This window comes from Necator americanus, chromosome II (assembly GCF_031761385.1).
Source record: "Necator americanus strain Aroian chromosome II, whole genome shotgun sequence".
NCBI classification, from domain to species: Eukaryota; Metazoa; Nematoda; class Chromadorea; order Rhabditida; family Ancylostomatidae; genus Necator; species Necator americanus.
The window spans coordinates 41,348,662-41,369,698 of NC_087372.1; the positions used below are offsets into that span (position 1 = coordinate 41,348,662).

A 21,037-nucleotide genomic window follows, 5' to 3' on the forward strand; every position below is an offset into this window, starting at 1 on the left:
GTTCAGTTGATCCTGAATTCAGCGCATCTCCACCCGGCATCTTTGCCGCTCAGAGTAGCTCCTGAAGATCTCTTTCCAGCCCGTAGTCAACCATTCCGCGATTCTATACAGCTATAGTCTGAATAACGAGCGCGTCTGATCTGTTGATGGTGTCCTATTCTGGAATAGGTAAATACATAATTTACGGCTTTAACCGGAATTGCATCAATTCAAGAAAAGAATAACTGCGGCTATTCCGAGTACGATTTGCTCCCAAAGAAAATATAATGAGATTCTTACATATTTCGTTGTTCTTTGGAGATTCTCTCTTGTCCCTAATCTTTCCCGTTTTTTGTGCTAGTAAATCAGTGTTTTGATTTTTTGTCTTGTATTTTTACATTGTGTAAATCTGCTTCACTTTCCTTCAAAAAAAAAAACTGACCAGCCAAATTTTTACTCTGAAGAGTAATTTTTTTAGATTCCTCATAAAGTTTATGAATGGTCCACGAATGCCTGATATTTGCAATATATCTTTCAACAAAAAAAGTTAGTTTTACAAAACAAGTAATTGCATTTCTTTTCGAATTTTTGTGCAGATTTTTTTTTTGAGTTTACTCAAAATTTGCGCGTCATTGTATTTATCTCTCTTGTTACCCGAGCAAACCATTTGTTTTAACAGTAAATCTTCAACATCTCGCTTATTGTCTTAATCCATTTTTTTATTCGTCTGAATATTTCAGGGCCAGAAAACACATTAATATGGACTTGGTTATATTGCTTTATTCCCTATTGGTAAAAGTAGCAACAGTGACTTCTGTCAAGCATTGCTATCAATGCTCGGATGCGAATATTGAGACCGTGAGTTCCTATGACTTTTCTTCCATAATTTTCTTGCGAATTCTCTTGGTTACGCTCACTTTTTCTCTATCGCTTTACTTTGAAATCACATTTGGTTCTTCGATCAAAACTGGACTTGGATGATCACTATGTGGTATGTAAAATTACTGCTGAACTTCAGCTCTTTAGAACCATTATTAAACACAATGAGCCAGCTGAATAAGATATTTATTTCGAAGATGATGCCATTTTCAACCATGGTCTTTCTTCTTAGGAAAAAAAAAGATTTTTTTTTCTCTATACACTGACACTAGTTACGTAATTGCAGGCGATAATCGTGTTCATTATGCGAAACCCAGCGTCAATTTGATTTGTTAAATACTTGACATTAAATTTTCGAACAAGTAAAATTCTGCACTAATCCTGCTCATTTCTATTAAAAATAGAAGATAATTTGCTTCATCACATTGGTTAATTCGACTTAGCATGAAAAACAGCAGATAGCCTTACATTTCTCAACTTGCAATAGAAGATTCTAGTTTTCAGTTCGAGTGAGTTTTATGTAGGTTGAATTCTGCCTATTTTTGTTGAGTTAAGGAAAATTTCCCAACATTTCACTTTCTTCTACATTTTCTCTACAACTTCTACATCCAATAGCTCATCTCGTTTCGACCCAATTCATCTGAAAGCGACTCAACAGGACTTTATCTGTAAACATCAGCTTCAACAAAATGCCTGAAATTACTGACTCAACTTTGATCTACTGTTGTTCTACATTGCCTATTACTCCAAATTATTGGTATCAGTCCAAAACAAGAGAAAACGCTATTCCTTCTTATTAGTTTCTAATCCCTTTTCTATAATTTACTTTCATATTATTTTCTAAGTGATTTCACTGCATGTTCTCATTGTAAACGTCTGTACAGATCAAGTTTTACCCCTCTTCATTTCTTCGTACTGATCTCTGCGATCGATTCCTTGTCTGACTCCTCACCTTCCTTCCCGCCATTTCCCACAACTCACTCTGCGGAGTCAAGCCAGCGACGCTAATGTGAGCAAATTCATTTCTCTTGTCTAAGTGACTTCGACCAAGCAATTCTTCAGACGTCATCAGGTGAAATCCCTTCAGAATTTTTCAGATAAAAATTTTTCAAACATTGATCCTTCTTATACTCTTCCTTTCAATGTTCCATTTTCAATTTTTCTGTCCCGTGATTAAGAGGAGTTTCAATAGACGATATGTTTATCTAGTTCACGTCTTTATTGTACCTTTTCAATATTATTTTCCTTCTTCCCACTCAAGGATTAGTCCATAGATCATTGAAGGTGAAGGTAACACAGAATCAGAATTCTTTTCGCGGCAAAGTCGGTGACAACCGAATATTTGATGAGAATTCAATAGTTTATTGAATGTGATGAAAAAAATAAATATCATATGGTGTCGGGCGAAGAAGATGTCCGTAACTATGTGGATATGGGAACCAAATTCACGTTACAACGCTTTTGTCACAGAAGACGTTTCATCATTTCATTCCTCTCTGGATATTAGTGCTGTATTTTTTGAAAATTTATTCTCTTGAGCCGAACTGTTACATTTGGAAACATCACAAAGCTAAAGCTTATACGAGCACTAGACGAAAAATCTCAAAGACGCATTTCGTCTTCTTTTCGGGAGGATATCCAACTTCCTTCGACCCAGTAGCTCGCATCAAGCTGTAGAGGAGTAATTTCAGCATTATGGCGTGTTTTTTGTTAACCCTCGTGTACTACAGGATGGGAATCGCAGCGATTTGAAGAAATGTGACAGGCAAAGAATCCGTTTGTTTCCAGGAGGAATAAATATATGGATTTACCAGTATATTTTTCAGGTTCAGCGTCCCTGTGGTGGAGTGCAACAGCAGTTGTTTTTCTCTGAACGTCACCTCACTTCATGCTAAGGATCGCGAGGTTCTGCCATTCGGTTAGTGACTATCTTTCAGTGCATTATCTATCGATGGCCAGTATCCTGAACTATTAAGGAACTGCTCATGGGTGCTCGCAATATGTGATAAGTGAAGATATCGAAGATCATTCCGGTTGCTTCAAGAAGGACATTCTACTCAGGTCCGAGTGATTGGTCCGACTATTTTTCTTTTGATATACTCAAGAAAAAAGTTTTGAAAACCGCCGATAAAAAATAAGGAGCTAAAATCACCAATGTTTCGTTTCCATCTCAAAGATATAAGCTCATTCCAAAGGATCGAACTTCATGCTCGTGCTCTCCTTTTTGAGGTAGGTGTTCAGGAGGCAGCTGCATCAAGCTGATGCTTTTCGACGGTTGCGAATAATTGTGTATATGCGCTCAATCTCGATAAATAAATATTTTTACTCTAGGATTCCGTCGAGTACAACAGCAAATTTCATCACTGTACTTACGTAAACCGTGTTGAATTTTTATCGGTTGTGACTAAGGAAATCAGCTTCAGCGACTTGAAAACTCTCGATCAAGCATCGGATCTTCTACGATCGAGTAGGAGGGACTTGTTAATATTCAACTTCAAGTGATGAAAATAGTGAATGCTTGAGCCAATGTCTCCATTAAATTCATTCGATTTGTGGTAGAGAACAAAATTTTCGTCCTGTTTTCTTCAAGCTCCCCTCGGTCGTTCAAAGTTCTTCTGAAACTTCCTGTTCATTTTGTTCCAGGACCATTCCGCCATACGTTGTACAAGCAGAATACTGTAACTGTGATGGAGATCTTTGCAATAGCATAAGCTATATAGTCCCAGTCCCGCCTCAACGAACCTCTTCGGGAAAACATCACTTCTACGTGAACAATGTAAAAAATCCGGATAATGCAGTTTCTTTCGCCTTCCCGTCATTTCTTCTAGTGTTGTACCTTTTCACTCAAGGACCTTAACGCAATCTCTGGTGCTAACGACCAATGTATGAATATCAGATATTATAATAATATAGTTGTTGTTGATATGTCAATGTGCCTTGTCTTTATCCGTATGTACATTGCATTAGAATAAAAAATAGTAATTGAATTATTTTCAAAAAGGCAACTTAATTTTAAATAGCAATAACAAGATCAAATCCACAGTAAATGTTGAAAATCACTGGAATATACTTTTGTTTTGGAGGAACTTTTCACGTCGAGCTTTCTTCTCCTCTTCTAATCGTTTTCGCTCCTCTTGTTCTTCCTTCATTTCCTGTTCAAATCGTGAAAGTTTTGTTTGTTCTTCGATCTGGAAGAAAATAAAAATTCAGTACTTTAATATTATATGATTGTAAAAGCATTCTTTTCAGGAAAGAATCCCGAGTAAGTTCCAGTCGAAATGAGGTATAATCCAGTAACAAATAAATCTTATGCGAAAACTAGTCTCCGATACTACAGCTGATAATCTGCTCAAAAGGATGTACACCGCTGTTCAGGGGGTTCACAACCATCACACTACATTCTTACACTTTCTGTGTCCCAATTCATCGTAATCGCTACCTCCAGCCTTCTCGAGATCAACATAGACACTGAGGATTAGTTTTCGCCTGCGCTAAAAGAATGAAGAAGCATACCTTTGCTTGGAAGAAGTTAGCGGCCCCTAGTACGCCTTCTTTGGATACATCAACGCTATCGGCTAGAATTTGGAACACCTGAACAAGAGAAACATTATTATTTTCTCATTATTTTCTCTGCAGCTAACTCGATCTTTATTTTATTTGTATTTTGTATTTTATTTTTTTTTATTTATTATTGTATTTTTTTATTATTTGTAGAACAGACAATCTGCTTTCAGAAAAATAGAGATATAAGTTTCAAGAGGAAATTTTTTTGGGGTTTTTTTCATTTTTACGAGCATAAAATCACCATACTTGTGAGCATCCGAGCTGATTTTGAGAAGCAAAGCGGAAAAGTAGGAAAAATTCTCGTAACGAAATCTTCCCATCCTGATCTTCATCAACCTAAAAATGAAAAACAAAGCTAAATAAGATTACTTCAACAAAAAATCCTTTACATATTCAAATCCACATATGTTTGCAAATGTTTTATAGAAATGAACAAGAGCTCCTAACTAGCAACAGTAAGCCACGTTTCCCTGTTAAATTAAATTAAATTCAACGAAAAGATCACCGCACATGAGTCGAAATGCGAAAAAAAAACGTAGAAAGACTGGTTGAAAAGACAGTTACTCGACTTAAAGGTCAATATGCCCATTTTAATGTCATCATGACATGAGAAGAAGTCGCAAAGATCCATGAAAGATTGAACGATATTGAAGAAAATGCCAAAATCCTGCGTATGAATGATCTTACAACGAAAATGTACGTAATATAGTAAATTTGTGCACTGACAAAATTAGGGAAATCATCAAAACACAGACAATGCACCGGAGACTTAAATCATCCCAGAACACAAAGTTTATGACGTTCGAAGCAACAGGTGAAAAGAACTGCATAGAGGAACAGTAACAGTTTCTGAGAAAATACCTTTCTAATAATTTCCTTTAGTGCAATATGTGTTTGCGCCTCGCCAAGTTTTTCCATCATCCTTTTAAGTTCGTCAAAATCAATAAATCCGTCACCGTCTTCGTCGTACCTACAAGGAAAACATGGATGTTCAAGAAATTTGCCAAAATAAATGTGGTATGTAAAACCCACTTTTTGAATGTTTCAGTGAAAAACTTGATTTGTTTTCTGGAAAACTCCGAAAATTCAGCGTATAGGGAGAGTTTTTTGTGGATCATCTCCGGTACAGATTCACCTGAAAAATCAATATTTGCAAAGAGAGGAAGAAATTTTTCATGATGCTAAGAAAAAGTTCCATTTCAAGAGATCCTAACTACGGTCGTTGCTATCCCTTGAATAAATTCTGCGGGGGCAACCACAAGTGATCAATGCGAGAAGCAGTAACACCGCTACAGGTCCTAATGAAAATCCTTGGAAAATTTGGTAGTTTTCACGATGGAGTACCGATAATCAATCTAAATACATGGTACATCAAGCGGATTGGTGCAGGTTCGCAGGCTGCTGCTTTTGGTCCTGGCAAGTCAATGGCGATGGACTGTAAGTCCGCAATATAACACCACCAATAATCCAAATGAACAATCTGGATCTAACTGAAGAAGCTGTGAGTATGTAAGCGTTCCGTTCTATGTACTCATCACTCCATGAGTGCAAAGTTATGAGGACTCAACTCTGTTCCCACACCAGAGCACTAAAAACTTTCTAAAACGTTCGGTAGAACAGAAGTTTGCGCAAACCTTTACTCGCAAAAGAAAGATTTTTGAATTCAAGATTTAGCCACCCCCTATGGTTCTGAATTTCTGATTTTCTTGAAGTTCAAGAATTCAGACATAAATTATGATAGATGGCCTTTGCGGCTTTCAAAGTATTTACATCGCAGGGTGGGACGAGAAATACAGTAACCCACAATATCACTTCGCTTTACTTACATGTAATAGTCATTTTATAAATACATTAAGGTATTTAAGAGATGCTGAGACAGCAGCTTAAAGCTATAGGATCTGTGGCAGCTGCAAACGGACAATGCCCATGGAAATCGATGTACTCGTCGGAGACTCACCGCCCATCAGCCTCCAATTCCACGGCACAAGAGAGAAGGTTAATTGATTTTAATTCTGAATTTGAAGTATTTTTTCAAACCTAACTACCAACAAAAATTTAAGATTCATCCCACAAATGACCGATTATCTGGTAGCAGTTACTTGTAAATTATAAATTTTCGATTTTTACTTTTACTTTATGGTGAGAAGTCAATCGTCACAATCTAATAATTCTAATTCTAATCTAATTCCTTTTTAAGTGCTTGCATTTCAAGGCTGTAAAGAATAGTCCTTTTTTTTCGAAAGATGCTACAAATTATTCTGCTTGTCAAAATTAGGATTTGAAAAGGCAAAGTCAACAAAAGATAAATGAAAAATAAAGTTACGAACCCCCTCTTCTTTTCAAAGCTCTAGATGAAAATTTATTGGCACTTTTTTACTTCCATTTACTCAGTATCTTAGTTTTTTGTTGTTAACGGAAGCAGTAACAAATTTTCAATTTTCTAAAGGGAAAAACCAAATTGTTACAATTTCATTGAAATATATTTTATCGTTACTATTTGGCCGCAAAGAAAAGAGTTCTAAGAGAAAAGATCATGATGAGTAATGATTAATGGAATTCAGTCAATCAGTTAATGTCAAAAATAAACTAAAGAATGATATTCAAGTTTCAAAAAATTGCAAAAAATAAATCTGGAGTTTTTTTCCTCAAAAATTGGTATGCATGTTGTCGGTGTCATTTGTTTTGAAATCAAAGAATCCAAGAAGGAAGTGGTTAGGTGAGTGTGTTAGAAAAATCTGCGAATAAGAATAGTGAACGACCTCAGACTGAGGCTCCAATAGATCCTGCGCTTCCAATGACCTTGGAAAATAGGTCTAAGATGGGGATTAATCACCTCCGCAGTCACATCGTTTGAAGGGAACAAATGAGGGTCACCACGAAAAGCTCAAAGGTAGGGCCTCTCAGTAAGAGAGCCAGTAAGTTCCAATTTGAGAGCAACGTACTCCATAAAAAAAGAGAAAAGTGCAGCAGTGTGGAGTCAAGAGAACTGCATTTGTACACGGGCAACTGGGACAAGGTCTCGAAAAAGAACATTTCTGCGACTTAGAAGAAAAAAATCGAAATTGTTTGCCCAGAAAAAGAAGGAAAAAAGAAAAAGCTATGAAATGGCTCTTCCCATGAATCACCAGGAATCCTCGGACAAGTGATAGAATATAATTGCTTCTGAAAACAGCTGACTCATCACAGAATAATCAATTTAGCTGTAGTTTTCACAGGAAAAGAATAATCTGACTGATTAGAAGATAATTTTCTAATATACTCTCATAAAGCCAGTGAGAACAAGTCATAAAGTAACCGAAAAGATTAAGAGAAACGAAAAAGGAAAAGAAACGATAAAGAACACTATAATTTGACAAAACTATCCGAAATGTATGAGAAAAATTAAATTTTTTGGTGAACTTTACAGCAAATACAAATAGAAAAATCAAGAAATTGCTACTTGAAACTTAGCAACGAAGGTTTAAACTATGACCACATGCAAAATCATACGTTACGGTGGATTCTGGTGATTCATTAGCCATTTGATGAAAACATCGTCAGCCGCCATCGGCTCGGAGAACATCTGTCTTGTTCATGATGAATCACACAGTTGTAAAGGAAACTCGATGAATTGTCTGTTATTTTAGTCAGAAAGTGTGAAAATGAAAAAAAATTCATGCACCGGAAAGGAATCTCTCCTTTTACATTAAATGAGATTGAAACTCAATCTTTGGGGAATTCAAGACTAAATCCAGGCAGCTGATTCTTTAAGCGGTTAAATCCCTACTTTTCTCTTGTTGTTTTTGAAGCCCAAGAAATTAAGGAAGAACGAGTCCGGGATGTGAAAAAGTTATCAACACCTTTCCTCCACTAGTGAAACTAGAGCGAATTATATGGCCCTGGAAGTGAAGGAGGTCCAGTTTTTGCCGCTTGTCAACAATATTTTCAAAACAAAAAGCTAAAGTGATTGAGTTGATTGATTGGTCGACTGATTGACTGATGCCAATAAAAAATATAGCAAAAATAATAACATTACTAAAGAGAGTTATTCTCACTCGTTCCACTTTTACCGCATGCAAACTCTAGCCGAGCTGTAAGCTTAGAGGTTTAATAGGAAAGAGGCTATTTTCCTCAGGAAAAAAGAATGTTCTAGGAAATCGTTTGTCATCAGTTGAACTACAGAAAGTGAAGGAGCGATATAAATACAGAAGAACATTCAAACTAACCATATTCATAGGCTAATCGTTTAAAGAAAAAATGAAAGGTCTTCAAATTTGAAATCGACCAACAAAGTTTACTTTCTGCTAATTCTAAAGCGAAAGAAATTGTTTTCAGCGAGTATTTAGAAAAACGGTGAGATTAGGCAGAAGAAAGCTGCAACATTTCTGTGACCTATAGTATGACTGAAAAATAAACTCTACGTGCTTGTATACCAACTGCTCAGGAGAAACAATATCTTATCAAACAACAGAAAAAAATAATAATAATACCAATAGAAAAATCTAAAAAAAATCACCATGATCTTCGGTAAACATCCTGATCGCCAGTACAATGAGTACGTAGCAATATTCTGACAGATACCGGAGATGTAAGGACTAGACATCACAAGGAGATTTGGAGATAGTGATAGACTGCACCATGCATAGAGGGCACAAACGACAGTAGATTTCATAGAAAGATAGAGGGCGATTGCGGTCGAGTGACTAGTACTTGATTGAGGACGATCTTAGATTGAGGATAATCCCTCACATTTACTTCTCCCAGTAGACGCAAGATTATTTGAAATGATCGTTCAATCCATACTATTTATGTACGTTTTCAAATCTCTTTTTTTTAGAACGATCAAGTTATTTTCTTGATTTTGGCTCAAGTGTTGAATGCATATTTATTAGGGAAATTTTGAATTACTTCAAAGTAGGCAAACGCATGTCTGAATTTGATGGGCAATTAAAATTTTCCACAGCTCAGTCAAAATGTCCCTATTTAAGTTTTAAAAGAAATAGAACATCGATTAAACTTTCTTAACAACTTGCCCTAAAAATTTCTTATTAATAGCTCTCAATTAGCTATACAAGTAGCCTTGAGAACAGTATGACGAGGATCTCTCAAATACGCGTGTGCAGAAATATACGTCGCTTCTGCATGCGAGCGCTCACAGGTGTGGCGCGTACGTGACGAGTTGTTGCGTGCCTCGTAGGGAAATTCGACCGGAAAGGCCATTTCCCACGCCGTTTTCCATTATGGGGAGCCTAATCACGGTGATATTCGTGATGTACACCCCTACAATATCTTTTCGTGGAGAGATTCCAATATCGTCGATTTCATGGTATGCTGCCTTTAGCCTTGAAAAAGAATTAATCGCGCCCTCTTCTTGGTTATAAGAAAGAGCTTCAAACTGATTTAATTCTTCGGTATACGCCTAAGTTAAGTTCTCCTGTCTTTAAGAAGATGTTCAAAAGAAAATCAGAAAAAAAAACGACAAAACGGATATCCACTTCTCAACCGAGTCATTTATTCCCGGAATCTCTGCGAATACATAGATATACATCCAAAGAGCTGCAGTATTTTTTTTTCGCAAGATTAAGTACAGTGTTTTTGCAGTGTCCAGCTTTCCGACGCACAGTGTCCAGGCAGTCATGCATTACTAACCAAATCCTGCATAAATTACGAGTCGAATTGTGCTTACTCCCACTTCACAATCGGATATTTCGACAGATTGCCAGCCCGTCCACACTCCTACAGTTTTACCCCAGCACAGTCTTGATTACTGTATTGTGTAGTTGCTGAAAACGCTTGAAAGTGCGAAGAGACGAGCAATTTGTCGTTGAAGATTTAATCCGTTCAAGATTCGCCGGGAATAGTACCGATTGCAATGGTCAATGGACCACGCGTTAGAGAAAAAAACTATCGTGAGCGCTCTTACGAGTGGACGAGTTGCACTGCATGTTGACGCCATCCACTTCAAAAGCGCAATTTAAAAAATGAGCATTAATAAGAACTCAATGGTCGAAACAGCAAAATAATTGAACGGGCGACTAAAAGGCCGAGGGAAAGAAAAGACTTTGTTCAGGTGTCCAAGTGTGTGCAAAGTCCGAGCGTTTGCGTTTGCGCGAACCCGCATGTGATGAGTTCCGTCTTTTTTCAGAGGAACGGCGAAAATCCAGGTGTGGTACTGTGAATTAAACTGTTCTTCGTACACAGCTCTCCAAAAAGATCAAAAGTCCCTAGATAAGTCTTTTCCTCTAGAATGTTCTGAACCGTGAAAGGATCTATTCTCAGCACAGAAAAATCGATACGACTGTAATTGGCATATAGTTAGTTCAGCTTCAGAATATAGCAACCAATAACGCTACCGAAATTTAATGGAAATGTTAAAAAAAAACAAAATAAAAATAAATTAGCGCATACAAAATGTTACCTTGGATAATCTTATTCCTTCGCTCTAGCAAAGCAGACAACTCATCACCACTATCAACTGATAATGCTTGTTTCTAAAAAAATAACTAATTAAGTGATTGAGTTGCTGAAAAATGTAGCTGATATAAGAAATGAGAAAGAGTTGAAGATTGTATAGAACGCGTATAGAATTAGAAAAAAAGAATTAAAATAGAGGTTTTGAAGAAAAATAGTAGTTACTTAAGCATTGAGACTGTGAAGACTTCAGGATATAAAGAATGAAGGAAAATCAGAGACTGAGCCTTGGCATGTCAGGTTAGTTAAGAGAATTGATGAATGAAGAAAAGATGAACCCGAATGAGAAGAAGAGGAAGAGGAAAAGAAGAATGGTACATCAAAGGGAAAAAATGAAGTGAGGTTGAAAATTAGAAATCTGTTATGTATTTGAAGTTGTTTTAGGGCTCTTAAACAAAGTATCAGATGAGAAAAATATTCGCTAAAGCAGAAATGAGGATCGAAAGAGCGGAAGAAGACTAACTGAATCAATTAAATAAACGTAGCAAATTAATCATGCGTTTACCTGCGTTATGAGACTCGGCTTGTTCTGTCTTTCAGCAAACATCTTCTGCTCCCCAACTGATGACTGACCGAACGAAAACTTCTACAAAACAAGATGTTATCTTAGTAAGAAGCTTTGAAGCTGCCACCACAAAGCGTGAGAAACTCTTTGAAGTAATAGTTTGAAAGCAGTGCTCAACGTGACAAAATTGGTATCCAGCTTGTGGGAGAACGGTGAAATTTTAAAATGAAACAAGTAGGTGATCTTCGGAAGCCGATAGCAGTTTTGGAGGAAGATAAGAGAGGGATATGCAATAATATGCAGAAAACAATAAAAAGGGAAAGATGGGAACAAAACAGTCATTTGAAAGTCAAACATCTGAATTCGGAATCGTGGGAACTTTAACGACGAGCGTGTTAGAATTTCCCAGCAAAGTTCGGAAACATAATACTCTGGCACTGTATGTCAATGATCAGCCGCGTTTGCGTGCTCATTCCTACTCTTACTGTTTCTATTCTTAGACAAACCTTTCTTACATCCTTTCAAAACTACATAACCCCATTGTAACTTTAGAATGGCATAATTTTCTTCAAATATGTCAAGTTTAAATCCTTACAAACGGGTAGAAAAGTTCCAGAAAAAGGATTTCCGTCCGACTGTTACTTTATAACAGAAGAAGGACTTGACTAATTATAGAAGTATCCAGCCAAACGGCGACCGCCACAGTGTTTGCCAACTCCTCAGAACAGGCAGATGAGTGGATGGGCGGAAACGGGTCAGATTTCTCGAGAAAACAATTTTCAGACTAAAATCAAAAGCGCACCGAACAACTGTAGGAATTCTAACTACTAGATAAAAAAAACGTAGGCCGTACCGAAGGAGAACGTTGGATGGAGAGCGCGCAGAAATACAAGAGACAATTCGGATGTTCGCACAACTATGCGCACATCTGTGGAGACTAGTCTTTCGGAAGGCGTACCTCCTTCTCAGACAACACTTAGAAAAGACATGTGTGTAACCGGACAATCTGACAGAAACTATGGATTGTGACGAATAAGCCCAAGGGGACGAGCAAAGTATTTATGATGGCGAAAACCAGATGTGTTTCTATGGCAGCGGAAAAATGGCACTCGTGTGCAGAACCAATAAATTTCGTAGCAAAATGAATCACTAGTCGATACCTAAACTCTACACCTTGAAATTGACTGGGAAGGCGTCCACAATCTCTTCGTGAGAAGTAAGAAGAATGCGAAGAAAGAAAAACAACAAGAAAGTCATCAGACAGAAATTTCCGAAGGAGATTTCAATGCTTCTCCATTTCTTTTACGATTGAATTTGTTGGCGCATCCATTTCTGTTTCTTTAACAATATAAAATGTTTTTCATGATTCTCTGTGGAAAGAATACAAAAGCCTAACGTTCCCATGCACGGGCGACTTCAAAAATTCTGCTGGAATATTATTCAGGGCTATTCGACTACGCTCATTTCTCATTACTTATTCTATCAATATATCCAGTGTATTAATTATATATTTACGAATAATAATAATACGAAATAAAATTGTAATATGATCAATAACTGTGAATTCGGAGAATTAACCCTTTCGGATTCGGGGAATATATGTAAATATACATAAAATGTTACCTTTCATAAACTCTTGTAAATAAACAAATCCATATTTGACGTGTTCGTTAATTTTGAAGTTTCAACGTTTTGAAAAAAAAACCCTTGAAGTCAAGCAAAGAGCGAATGGCAAAGTCACTTGCAGTTAAAATAAGTTCCAATTGAAAAAAATAAATGAAATAATACTCCCCCGAATTTTCAGTTGAACGCGAAGTAAAGAACTGAAAATTTGCAAAGAAAAAAGTGGTTTGAAGCTACGTGAAAATTTAAAAAATATGAATTCCATATATATTATGAATATTTGTATATTACAAAAATCGTAAAAATTTCTAGGAAGCGAAGACACAGCCATGAAAACGAATTTTTCAGGCAACGCAGAGCGAGGAAATGCATCCGTTGCCGAATTTATCCGCTGTAGAGTGACTGATGACTAACGACGAATACCCTAATAGAATGTTCCCTGGAGAAATTATCGAACTTTGCTGAATCAGCAGAGAAAGGGTGTGTCAGTGTCAACGAAGTGAAATCCCACAGCATCATCCATGCTTTTTTCCCTACTTTTTTTTTTGAAGGAAACAAAAAAGGAAGCAGAAGCACAAAACGTAAAGATCCTATTCAGGACCTACATTAAGGTAATGATTTCATGATGACCGTACCTTTGCAACCAATGGAGATTGTGGCCGACTATGCGAAGGAGTTTGTGGTTTTGGCGGCGGTATCGGCGGAGGACTACGAATTCTGAAAAGAGAAATTTTCAGGAAAAAAAATGAGAAACGCGGGGAATACTAACACTGCATGTGAAAATCATGCACTAATAATAAATTGGGACACTGTAGCCTGCATGTGAAGGTTACTCCAATGGTACGGCAAATTGTGGTGGGTAATGCGACATTAACATTCCTCGTGACCTTGTTTTATAAAGGGCCCAGAAGGTGCCGAATAGTATAACGAGAAAGTACTACCGCAGGCATTCACAAAGGAAATACGATATCGCCTACGGGTGTCACGACAACAGTGAAGTACATCTTTGGTCTCCTCACATCTCATAGAACACGAATAGTCATAAAACATCAATAATCATTAAAAAAAACCAACATATTTTAAAACATATTCTGACTTTTCATCAAATGAAGGGAGTACCTTGAAGGATTAAACTCTCAACAATAGAGAAAGCAAAAATTTGATGACTTCTGGATTTCTTTTTTTCACGTAGAGGCGTCCCCACAAGGATTGCTCAAAGCTGTGCAGTTTAACCACTTCATTTGTGAAATTTGTAAAATAATGCATTGCTTTAATGCCCTAATAAATGACACTGGATTTCTCCCACTATCAGATCCAAAAGTTAACCCCTGCAATGTAAAACCTTCATATTTCTGCTAATTGTAGATGTTTTTCAAAAATAGTACTGCTCCAAAAAATTAGTGTTATTTCCATGTTTTAAAAAACCTCACTTTCGTGAAGCAGCCGTAGGGAGAAATATCATTATGAAACGAAACATTCATCGTGAAAATATTCGAGAATGTGTATCTTATTGAGAAGGCTATATTTCCTCGTTATCATTTTGAAGTAGCATAGAAATACTTGAACTTAAATACAAAATAGAAAATCCTATGCACCTACCCGTTTTCCCGCTGAATCATTTCCAGCAGCTCTCTCGACGGCGAAAAAGTCCTGTCGCTTTTCCCCTGCTCCATTCCTTTCAGCACAATCATCTCTTCTATACTGACTTTGTTCTTCTTCAACTCCTCCATCACTAGGTTTCGCAGATCATCTGCGTCCACTGTTCCCTCAGAAACTTTCCCAACGGGATCTCGCGCAGTGTTCTCCTCTAGCGCTTTCTCAGGAGTTTCACCCGGTGGCAGAGGAGAGGACGGCGGTGGAGACAACTCGTTCTGTTTTTGCTGCGCTATTAAGGCAGTTGAAGATGTTCCGCTTGAAGGCCTGTCATCGCCGTCAACGTGAACTTCAGCGTGTACTTCGACGGAGGTTGACTGCGGATGAACTGGTTCGTCATTATTTTGTTCGATACGCTCATTTGTCACCGCCACTGACGCTTCGGCCATCTCTGGTTTAGTACTTCCAATTGTCCTTGGACTATTTGATTCATTTGAATTCGAAAAAATTACATTCGAATCCTGAGGTGTGGTCTCATAACGTTTTTTGGCCCTTTGAGCAGCCAGCTTTCTTTCTAATTCACTGCCGTCCTCCTCGGGGCTCTGCCTCTGCTTCACCTCCGCTTTCGGCCGATGGTGTTGTATCGGTACCACCGGACATCTGCTGACGCCTGCAGGTGGTACGGGCTTTTGATCTTTCACGAGCAGTTCGCCAATGGTAGTCTTTGGAGGAGGCGCCTTCGGAGAAGGGCTGTTGGGAGTAGCTGGCCTGTGCTCATTAGTTATTACTTCCATAGATGTTTGTTTCACTAGCTGAACTTCTGGCTGCGCAACCGCTGAACTGCTCGGAGTATGTGTGTCCGCAATGTCTGTTGAACTTGTCATCTAAACATGCAACATTGAACAACAGGTCAGCAAATGATTGAATCATTCTCAAACTTCCTTTCTGAATTTCCAGACTTTGAGGGGTACTACAGGCTTTGCAAATCAGCACATGAGTCACGCACGAGTTTACTAACCTCTACGCACCTTCGAATTGAAGGAGAACGCTTTGACGCACCCCGAGGAGATGATCAGCGTCGCCTTCATGCTTTAGAACTGATAGAAAGGGACAAATGTGCACACTGACTCGATTTTCCAGGCTTTATCAATGAGTCAATCAATTTACTCATGTGATAAAAGGATCGTCTTCGTGAGTTATCGGTGCATTACTCGAATAAAATATTTCTAAGCATATGCAAACATGAAGAGCGTTCAAAATTACCAAAACCTTCATTTTTGATCGTGCAAAATATTGTATCCTATACAATTCACCTTATCGAGCACAGAAATATTTCGTTCAGCAAGATTGCTGCAAGAAGAACAGGTCTCTGTTTCAAGTACTTTTTAAGTACGCCAAACAACAAGAATATGCTGGGAACGTGCCAAGTGAACAAAAAGAAAGTTTGGTGACTTTGAGATAATTTTTTCCTTTACCGCTAAAGAGTAACCACTTCGGTTAGATCCCTGTAGCTGTTATTTTTGTTATTATAAGCGCTCTTTCATTCTGTGATTATCGCCGTCACAAAATGGTCGAATCACATCGATTGGCAATCGCTGTCTTACGAATGGAACTACTCAACTGGTAGAAAAGATCTGATATACATTATTATTATTGTCTTCTAGGAAGTAACGCTTTACCGAGGACGCAGATTGCATTGCAGTAGAAACAAGGGGAGAACGATGATTGTGGCGATTTTAGTCGAGCGAAGTTTTTAGCTCTGGTGCTGATCCTCCTGCTTCAAGTCTGGGAAAGTGGACCCTCTGCTCTCATAATTTTTTAAACTTTTGCATCAATACCACGGAACGACTTTGCAAACAACTTACGGTCACAAAATTCCTCATATTAATAGTTCATTAACATCACTTAGAGACTAAATAACAAGCATCAGACCATGAAATTGAGAGTTGCTATTGTTGCAGATCCCTCCTTTTTATCCCATTCCTTCCAGTCAATCTCCGTCCATTTCGTCCCCCTCCGCTGTTTTCTTTAAGATCCTTTGCAATAGCTCCCGAAGAAAAAAAAAACGCGAGCTATGGGCAGCAGCTGCTCGAGGTGTCCACTTCCAACTGACACACAGGGGTAGCTAGCGACGACGGACGAACGGAAATTGCTCGATTTATTTGTGGCGTTCTTTTTTTTGGAGAGCTGCAGTCTTAGGTCTGTATTGATTTTGAAACAAAAGCTTTAGATTTTATTATGGAAACTGGAGACTGTGGACACTCCGCACTTTTAGAAAAATGACGAAGTTTTGTGAATTTTCACAGAGGTTCTGTGAGTTAAGCCGAGTAATTTCAATGACGCATGAAAATTAAATCAAAAGTACTTTCCAAATGAGTTTCCTTTTCAGGATGAAGAAATCTTTGCTATGTTGCTCTATTAAAGCCAGGATAAGGTGGTGTACCTAAAAGGCTCCTCATTCAAAAATTACCTAGAAACTAAAAATTTTAATGTTTCCTACTTTGTCACAAAGCTCAATAGGCATTAGTCTCAAAGTCGGATCAATTCTGGAATTTGAAAAATCTGTTCAATCGTCAATGTTCTGTAAGGCGGTAATGATTGAGAAAAAAAAACACATGGAACAAAGAATAGTTCATGGATTTTTTAATGTTCAGTATCAGGGGTAATAGAAATAATTTATCGGATGAACGTTATGCTCAGCAGGACGATACCACTTGCAGCTTATCCCGAGAAACACGAAATGAGGAATAGCAGCTTATACTATATATGCGCCTTGGTCAAAAATCTTTATCTGACTTGAATATACCCTCGGTATTACGGCTTTCCAAACGAGTGCAAGTCAGCTTCTGCATCAAACGTTCCAGTGGGCCAACTCAAAAAGTGAACACTTGTCATTGCGGCTTTATCAGTGCTTTATCAGTGAAAACAGATCCTAGAATATTGCAGTACCGTGAAAGAAACATGCAGATTGCAATAAATATTTTCTCTGTTCCATTTTCATTTTCATTAAAAATATTTCAGCCCTCATTGAACGTATTTTTAGTGCACAGAATAACTCAACCTTCCCCTTTCATTTTTCTTCCGCGATCACGATCCGCAGCCAATCACAAATCTCCCAGATAGTCAATGTCCCTTTCAGCGGCTTCTAGTAGTATTCGAAAGACTTTTGTAAAAGTTTGCCTTTCTCAGTCATGAACAATTTCACTTCAAATGGAAATTTACACAAACGTTACAAATCATTGATCAGAACTCATGGTGTAAATATGTACGTGCTATCAGAAAGAAAGACTAACGATGAACTAAAAACGTTTCCCCGAAAAAGTGTTACCATTCTGGATAGACTTCACTTCTAAAATTTATTCTTGTTCTTTCTCTGTGAGCGGAGTAGGCCATCAACCAGTCATTATTGAAGATACACCATGCTATTGCTAAGTCATACTCTTGAAACTAGGAATCCATCCAGCCCATTGTAACAAGTACTATGGGCTGAGACAAGGTTCCGAACGTTCTGAGTTACCGTGAGTCAGTATCCTCTCGTTCGCCACCTATCCCGTGCTCTCCGCAAGTGTTTTCGCCAGCTTTCAGACTGCTAAACTGACTCATCTCCTCAATGACTTGTCCCGACCACCCGCTCTCCTCTCCTCATTCCGAGGAAAACGAACGCTCTTGAAGTTGGAGGACAATACGGAATATTTACAATCGCAACTGTTGCAAGACCCAACAGTGGAAGCATTGCAGTGATCGGCACTCTTTACCGAGGAAAAAGACGAAAATAAGAAAAAAAAACATACGCTTTTTACATTATTGTTGTTTTCTTCTACACGTTCATTTCGTTTCAATGTTTTCGCGATGAGGTCATCAATTGACACAGTGTCATCCGAAGCGACATAAGGGTTTGGAACGACCTGAGAACCTGAATATTCCCAAGAGGATCCACGGCAGATGAGCAAGGCCTACCTTTTCAGGGATTAGCGGAACTGGAGGAGGATCTTTGACAAAGGGTAAGACTTCCTCGCCGTTGGAGTTGTCGATGTTCTCCAGACGTTTGGCCAGCTTTGATGCCAATTCTGGATCGGCCATTTGCTGTTTTTGTTTTGCGTGGAACAACCTAGGACTAAAAGAGGAAAATGTAAGAATTAAAAGAAGTTCGTAGATAGAAATAGTAGACAGGAAAATCAATAAAGTAGGAGAACTATTTAGATACATTCAGAAAAAATCAAGACTTTTTGCGCAAACATTTACTTGGAAAGTATAGTTTAAACCGAGAGCTTGAATTTGGAAATCAATAGGCAATTGATAATGCAGTGACACAAACAGAGAACTGCTGCATTATTTGTACTTCCTTAGTTAAAAAAAAAACACAATCCAGGATGTACCGAATGAGAACCCACGATCTTAAGCTACTGTTAAGACTAAGTTTCTTTAAAGTTACTACGCAACAAGATCTGTTGTGCTTTATCATTCGAAATCACAGATTTCGAATGATAATGATTTCGATCTCAACACCTTTCACTAGCGCCCAGTAAACATTCCATAATTTACTCAAGTGCCTAAATGTGATAGATCATGGAAAATTTGGAATTTATGGACAACCCAATATCGTGAACCATTAGACGAACGAAATAGTCGCAAAGATTAGCATTCGTGTGTCATTTTAACATTTTTCAAAAAATAGTTGCATATCCTTGATATAAATCGAAGTTCTATTTCACGAATCCATCAATAATAACTGTGAGAAATAGCTAGAGGTAGCGGATCAGAAACATCATTGTTCAGAAAAAAAAATGAAATGTTGGAAATTTTCAAGTCTTTAAGAAAAAATGCGCTTCTAAATTGGTTTCGCCAGATAGAGGCTGAGAAAGTTGCGCGCTTTTCGGATAATATTGAAGAAATTACCTGGAGTAAAGCCTTTATTCGGAAGCAAATGTCGGGGCATGTTTTTATAAAAATTCTGAGTCTTCAATAGGGTTGCTTAGACTATGCTCCACATTAATAGTAGTCGCAAATAAAGAAGCGGAGTAAACAGTTTCGAATGAAAATGATTTCCATGAAACATATTCAGTAGATATTATTTTAACGTTTTTCGATCTAATAATCAAAACGGGTCTACTTTTAACAGATGAATTTTTCTCCTTGGATAGTCAAAAAAAGAGTTGTGTTGTACGAATCAGTCTCAAAAGAAACCCCTGGCTGCTGAAAAACTGAGACTGCTAAAGAAATTTGAGTTCCCTCAGGGAACTTTTTTGAAAGGCAAATGAGTATCACATTTGTAAGGATGGGAAGAGCACAAAATAGCTGAACAACACTACAGAAAAATGCGAGTTCCTCAGAAAAAGAAAAGAAGGGAGCTTCTTCTGTTTTGCTGAGGAATTCGCATTTCTCTCGGTTCAACAGGAAAGAAAGCAAGCTTCAAAATCGTGAAGAAGTGAAAATCGACTAAATCACCTTCGTCACTCCTCGGCCAAGGAGGATTCGTTGGAAAGAGGGCGTGACCGCAGAGTTAGGATCTCGAGCCGGATAACCAACCGACCAACGGACGACCGCCGTGCAAATATCAGCTGTGATCCTGACAGGCGCGAGCAAAGCAACAACGGCTTGTGTAACCTTCGAATTCGAATGACTCATTTTCTGGATAACGGCCAAACTTTCCAGCAACTCCAATGATGCTATACGAGATGCTCTGTTAACGAGTATCGTGTTTTCGGAAGAATAGCCTGGTTTCTGGTGTGCAAACGAGTCAGGGGAATCATATTACAAATGTTAAAAAAGGTTAAATAGAAGGCTACATGAATGCCCTTTCTTGATGGAAAAAAAACTCCACAAGCATATAATGTCAGAAAAATTTTGACGATAAAGTACTTATTTCTTCCGGGAATAAAACCCTGTTATCCATTACAACTCTCACTTTACCCGTGCACACTGCAGTTGGGATCAAGAAGAGTAGTTTCAATTTACACTGATGTTCGGTAGACGCTCTTCAGCTACAAAGGAGCGAGCACTAAAAGCAGTGCACGAACAGATACCACAGTGTGAGGAAATGTTGCACAATTCATGCATAATAGCAACTTGATTTACCATTAGAGGTAGTTATGCTGGAAGTGCCCAAGTGACAATACCTGCGCAAATGCTACTTGTGTTCCAACCTAGGAACATGTGTGTTTATAACAAAGAGGCCAAAGCTCTTCAGCCCACCTTTTACATCAACTTTACCAGCTAATGCACACAACAATTTAATGTCTCCTTGAATTTCCTTGAAAACAGACATCGTGCAGCAGTATTTCTGCTGCTGAGCCCTTCGCTTCGCTGTCCATGAGAAAAGCGGAGAGAAAACAGAGATTTGAGGAGTGTTACTAGTGACAGTGTTATCCTAAAGCATCTCCTTCAAAATCGGACAAAAAAAGGCGACATCTGAAAAACTCCTCGGTATTTTGTTAGACCCTTTTG

General features: G+C 38.1%; 2 protein-coding genes across 4 annotated transcripts; one reads left to right on the forward strand and one right to left on the reverse strand.

Annotated features, from left to right (window-relative positions):
- Nucleotides 1–488: 488 nt before the first annotated feature.
- RB195_020986 (uncharacterized protein) lies at nt 489–3,715 on the forward strand (the record flags this gene model as incomplete). Of its 2 annotated transcripts, XM_064189583.1 has the most annotated exons (6): nt 489–525; nt 1,896–1,930; nt 2,550–2,623; nt 2,685–2,776; nt 2,835–2,919; nt 3,502–3,715. In XM_064189583.1, 6 exons carry the CDS (start codon nt 489–491, stop codon nt 3,713–3,715), a joined length of 537 nt encoding a protein of 178 aa, XP_064045463.1. The 2 variants fall into 2 exon arrangements, with proteins under 2 accessions (XP_064045463.1, XP_064045464.1); XM_064189582.1 differs by lacking the exons at nt 489–525; nt 1,896–1,930 and adding an exon at nt 739–837.
- Nucleotides 3,716–3,914: 199 nt separating this feature from the next.
- RB195_020987 (uncharacterized protein) lies at nt 3,915–20,858 on the reverse strand (the record flags this gene model as incomplete). 2 transcript variants are annotated; one of them, XM_064189584.1, is made up of 12 exons in its annotated part: nt 3,915–4,046; nt 4,372–4,449; nt 4,669–4,758; nt 5,284–5,392; nt 5,455–5,557; nt 10,820–10,892; nt 11,378–11,458; nt 13,636–13,717; nt 14,600–15,477; nt 18,385–18,498; nt 18,551–18,701; nt 20,737–20,858. In XM_064189584.1, the coding sequence occupies 12 exons, from the start codon at nt 20,856–20,858 to the stop codon at nt 3,915–3,917; spliced, it is 2,013 nt and encodes a 670-aa protein (XP_064045465.1). The 2 variants fall into 2 exon arrangements, with proteins under 2 accessions (XP_064045465.1, XP_064045466.1); XM_064189585.1 differs by lacking the exon at nt 20,737–20,858 and having other exon boundaries at nt 18,551–18,673.
- Between the last annotated feature and the right edge of the window lie 179 nt (nt 20,859–21,037).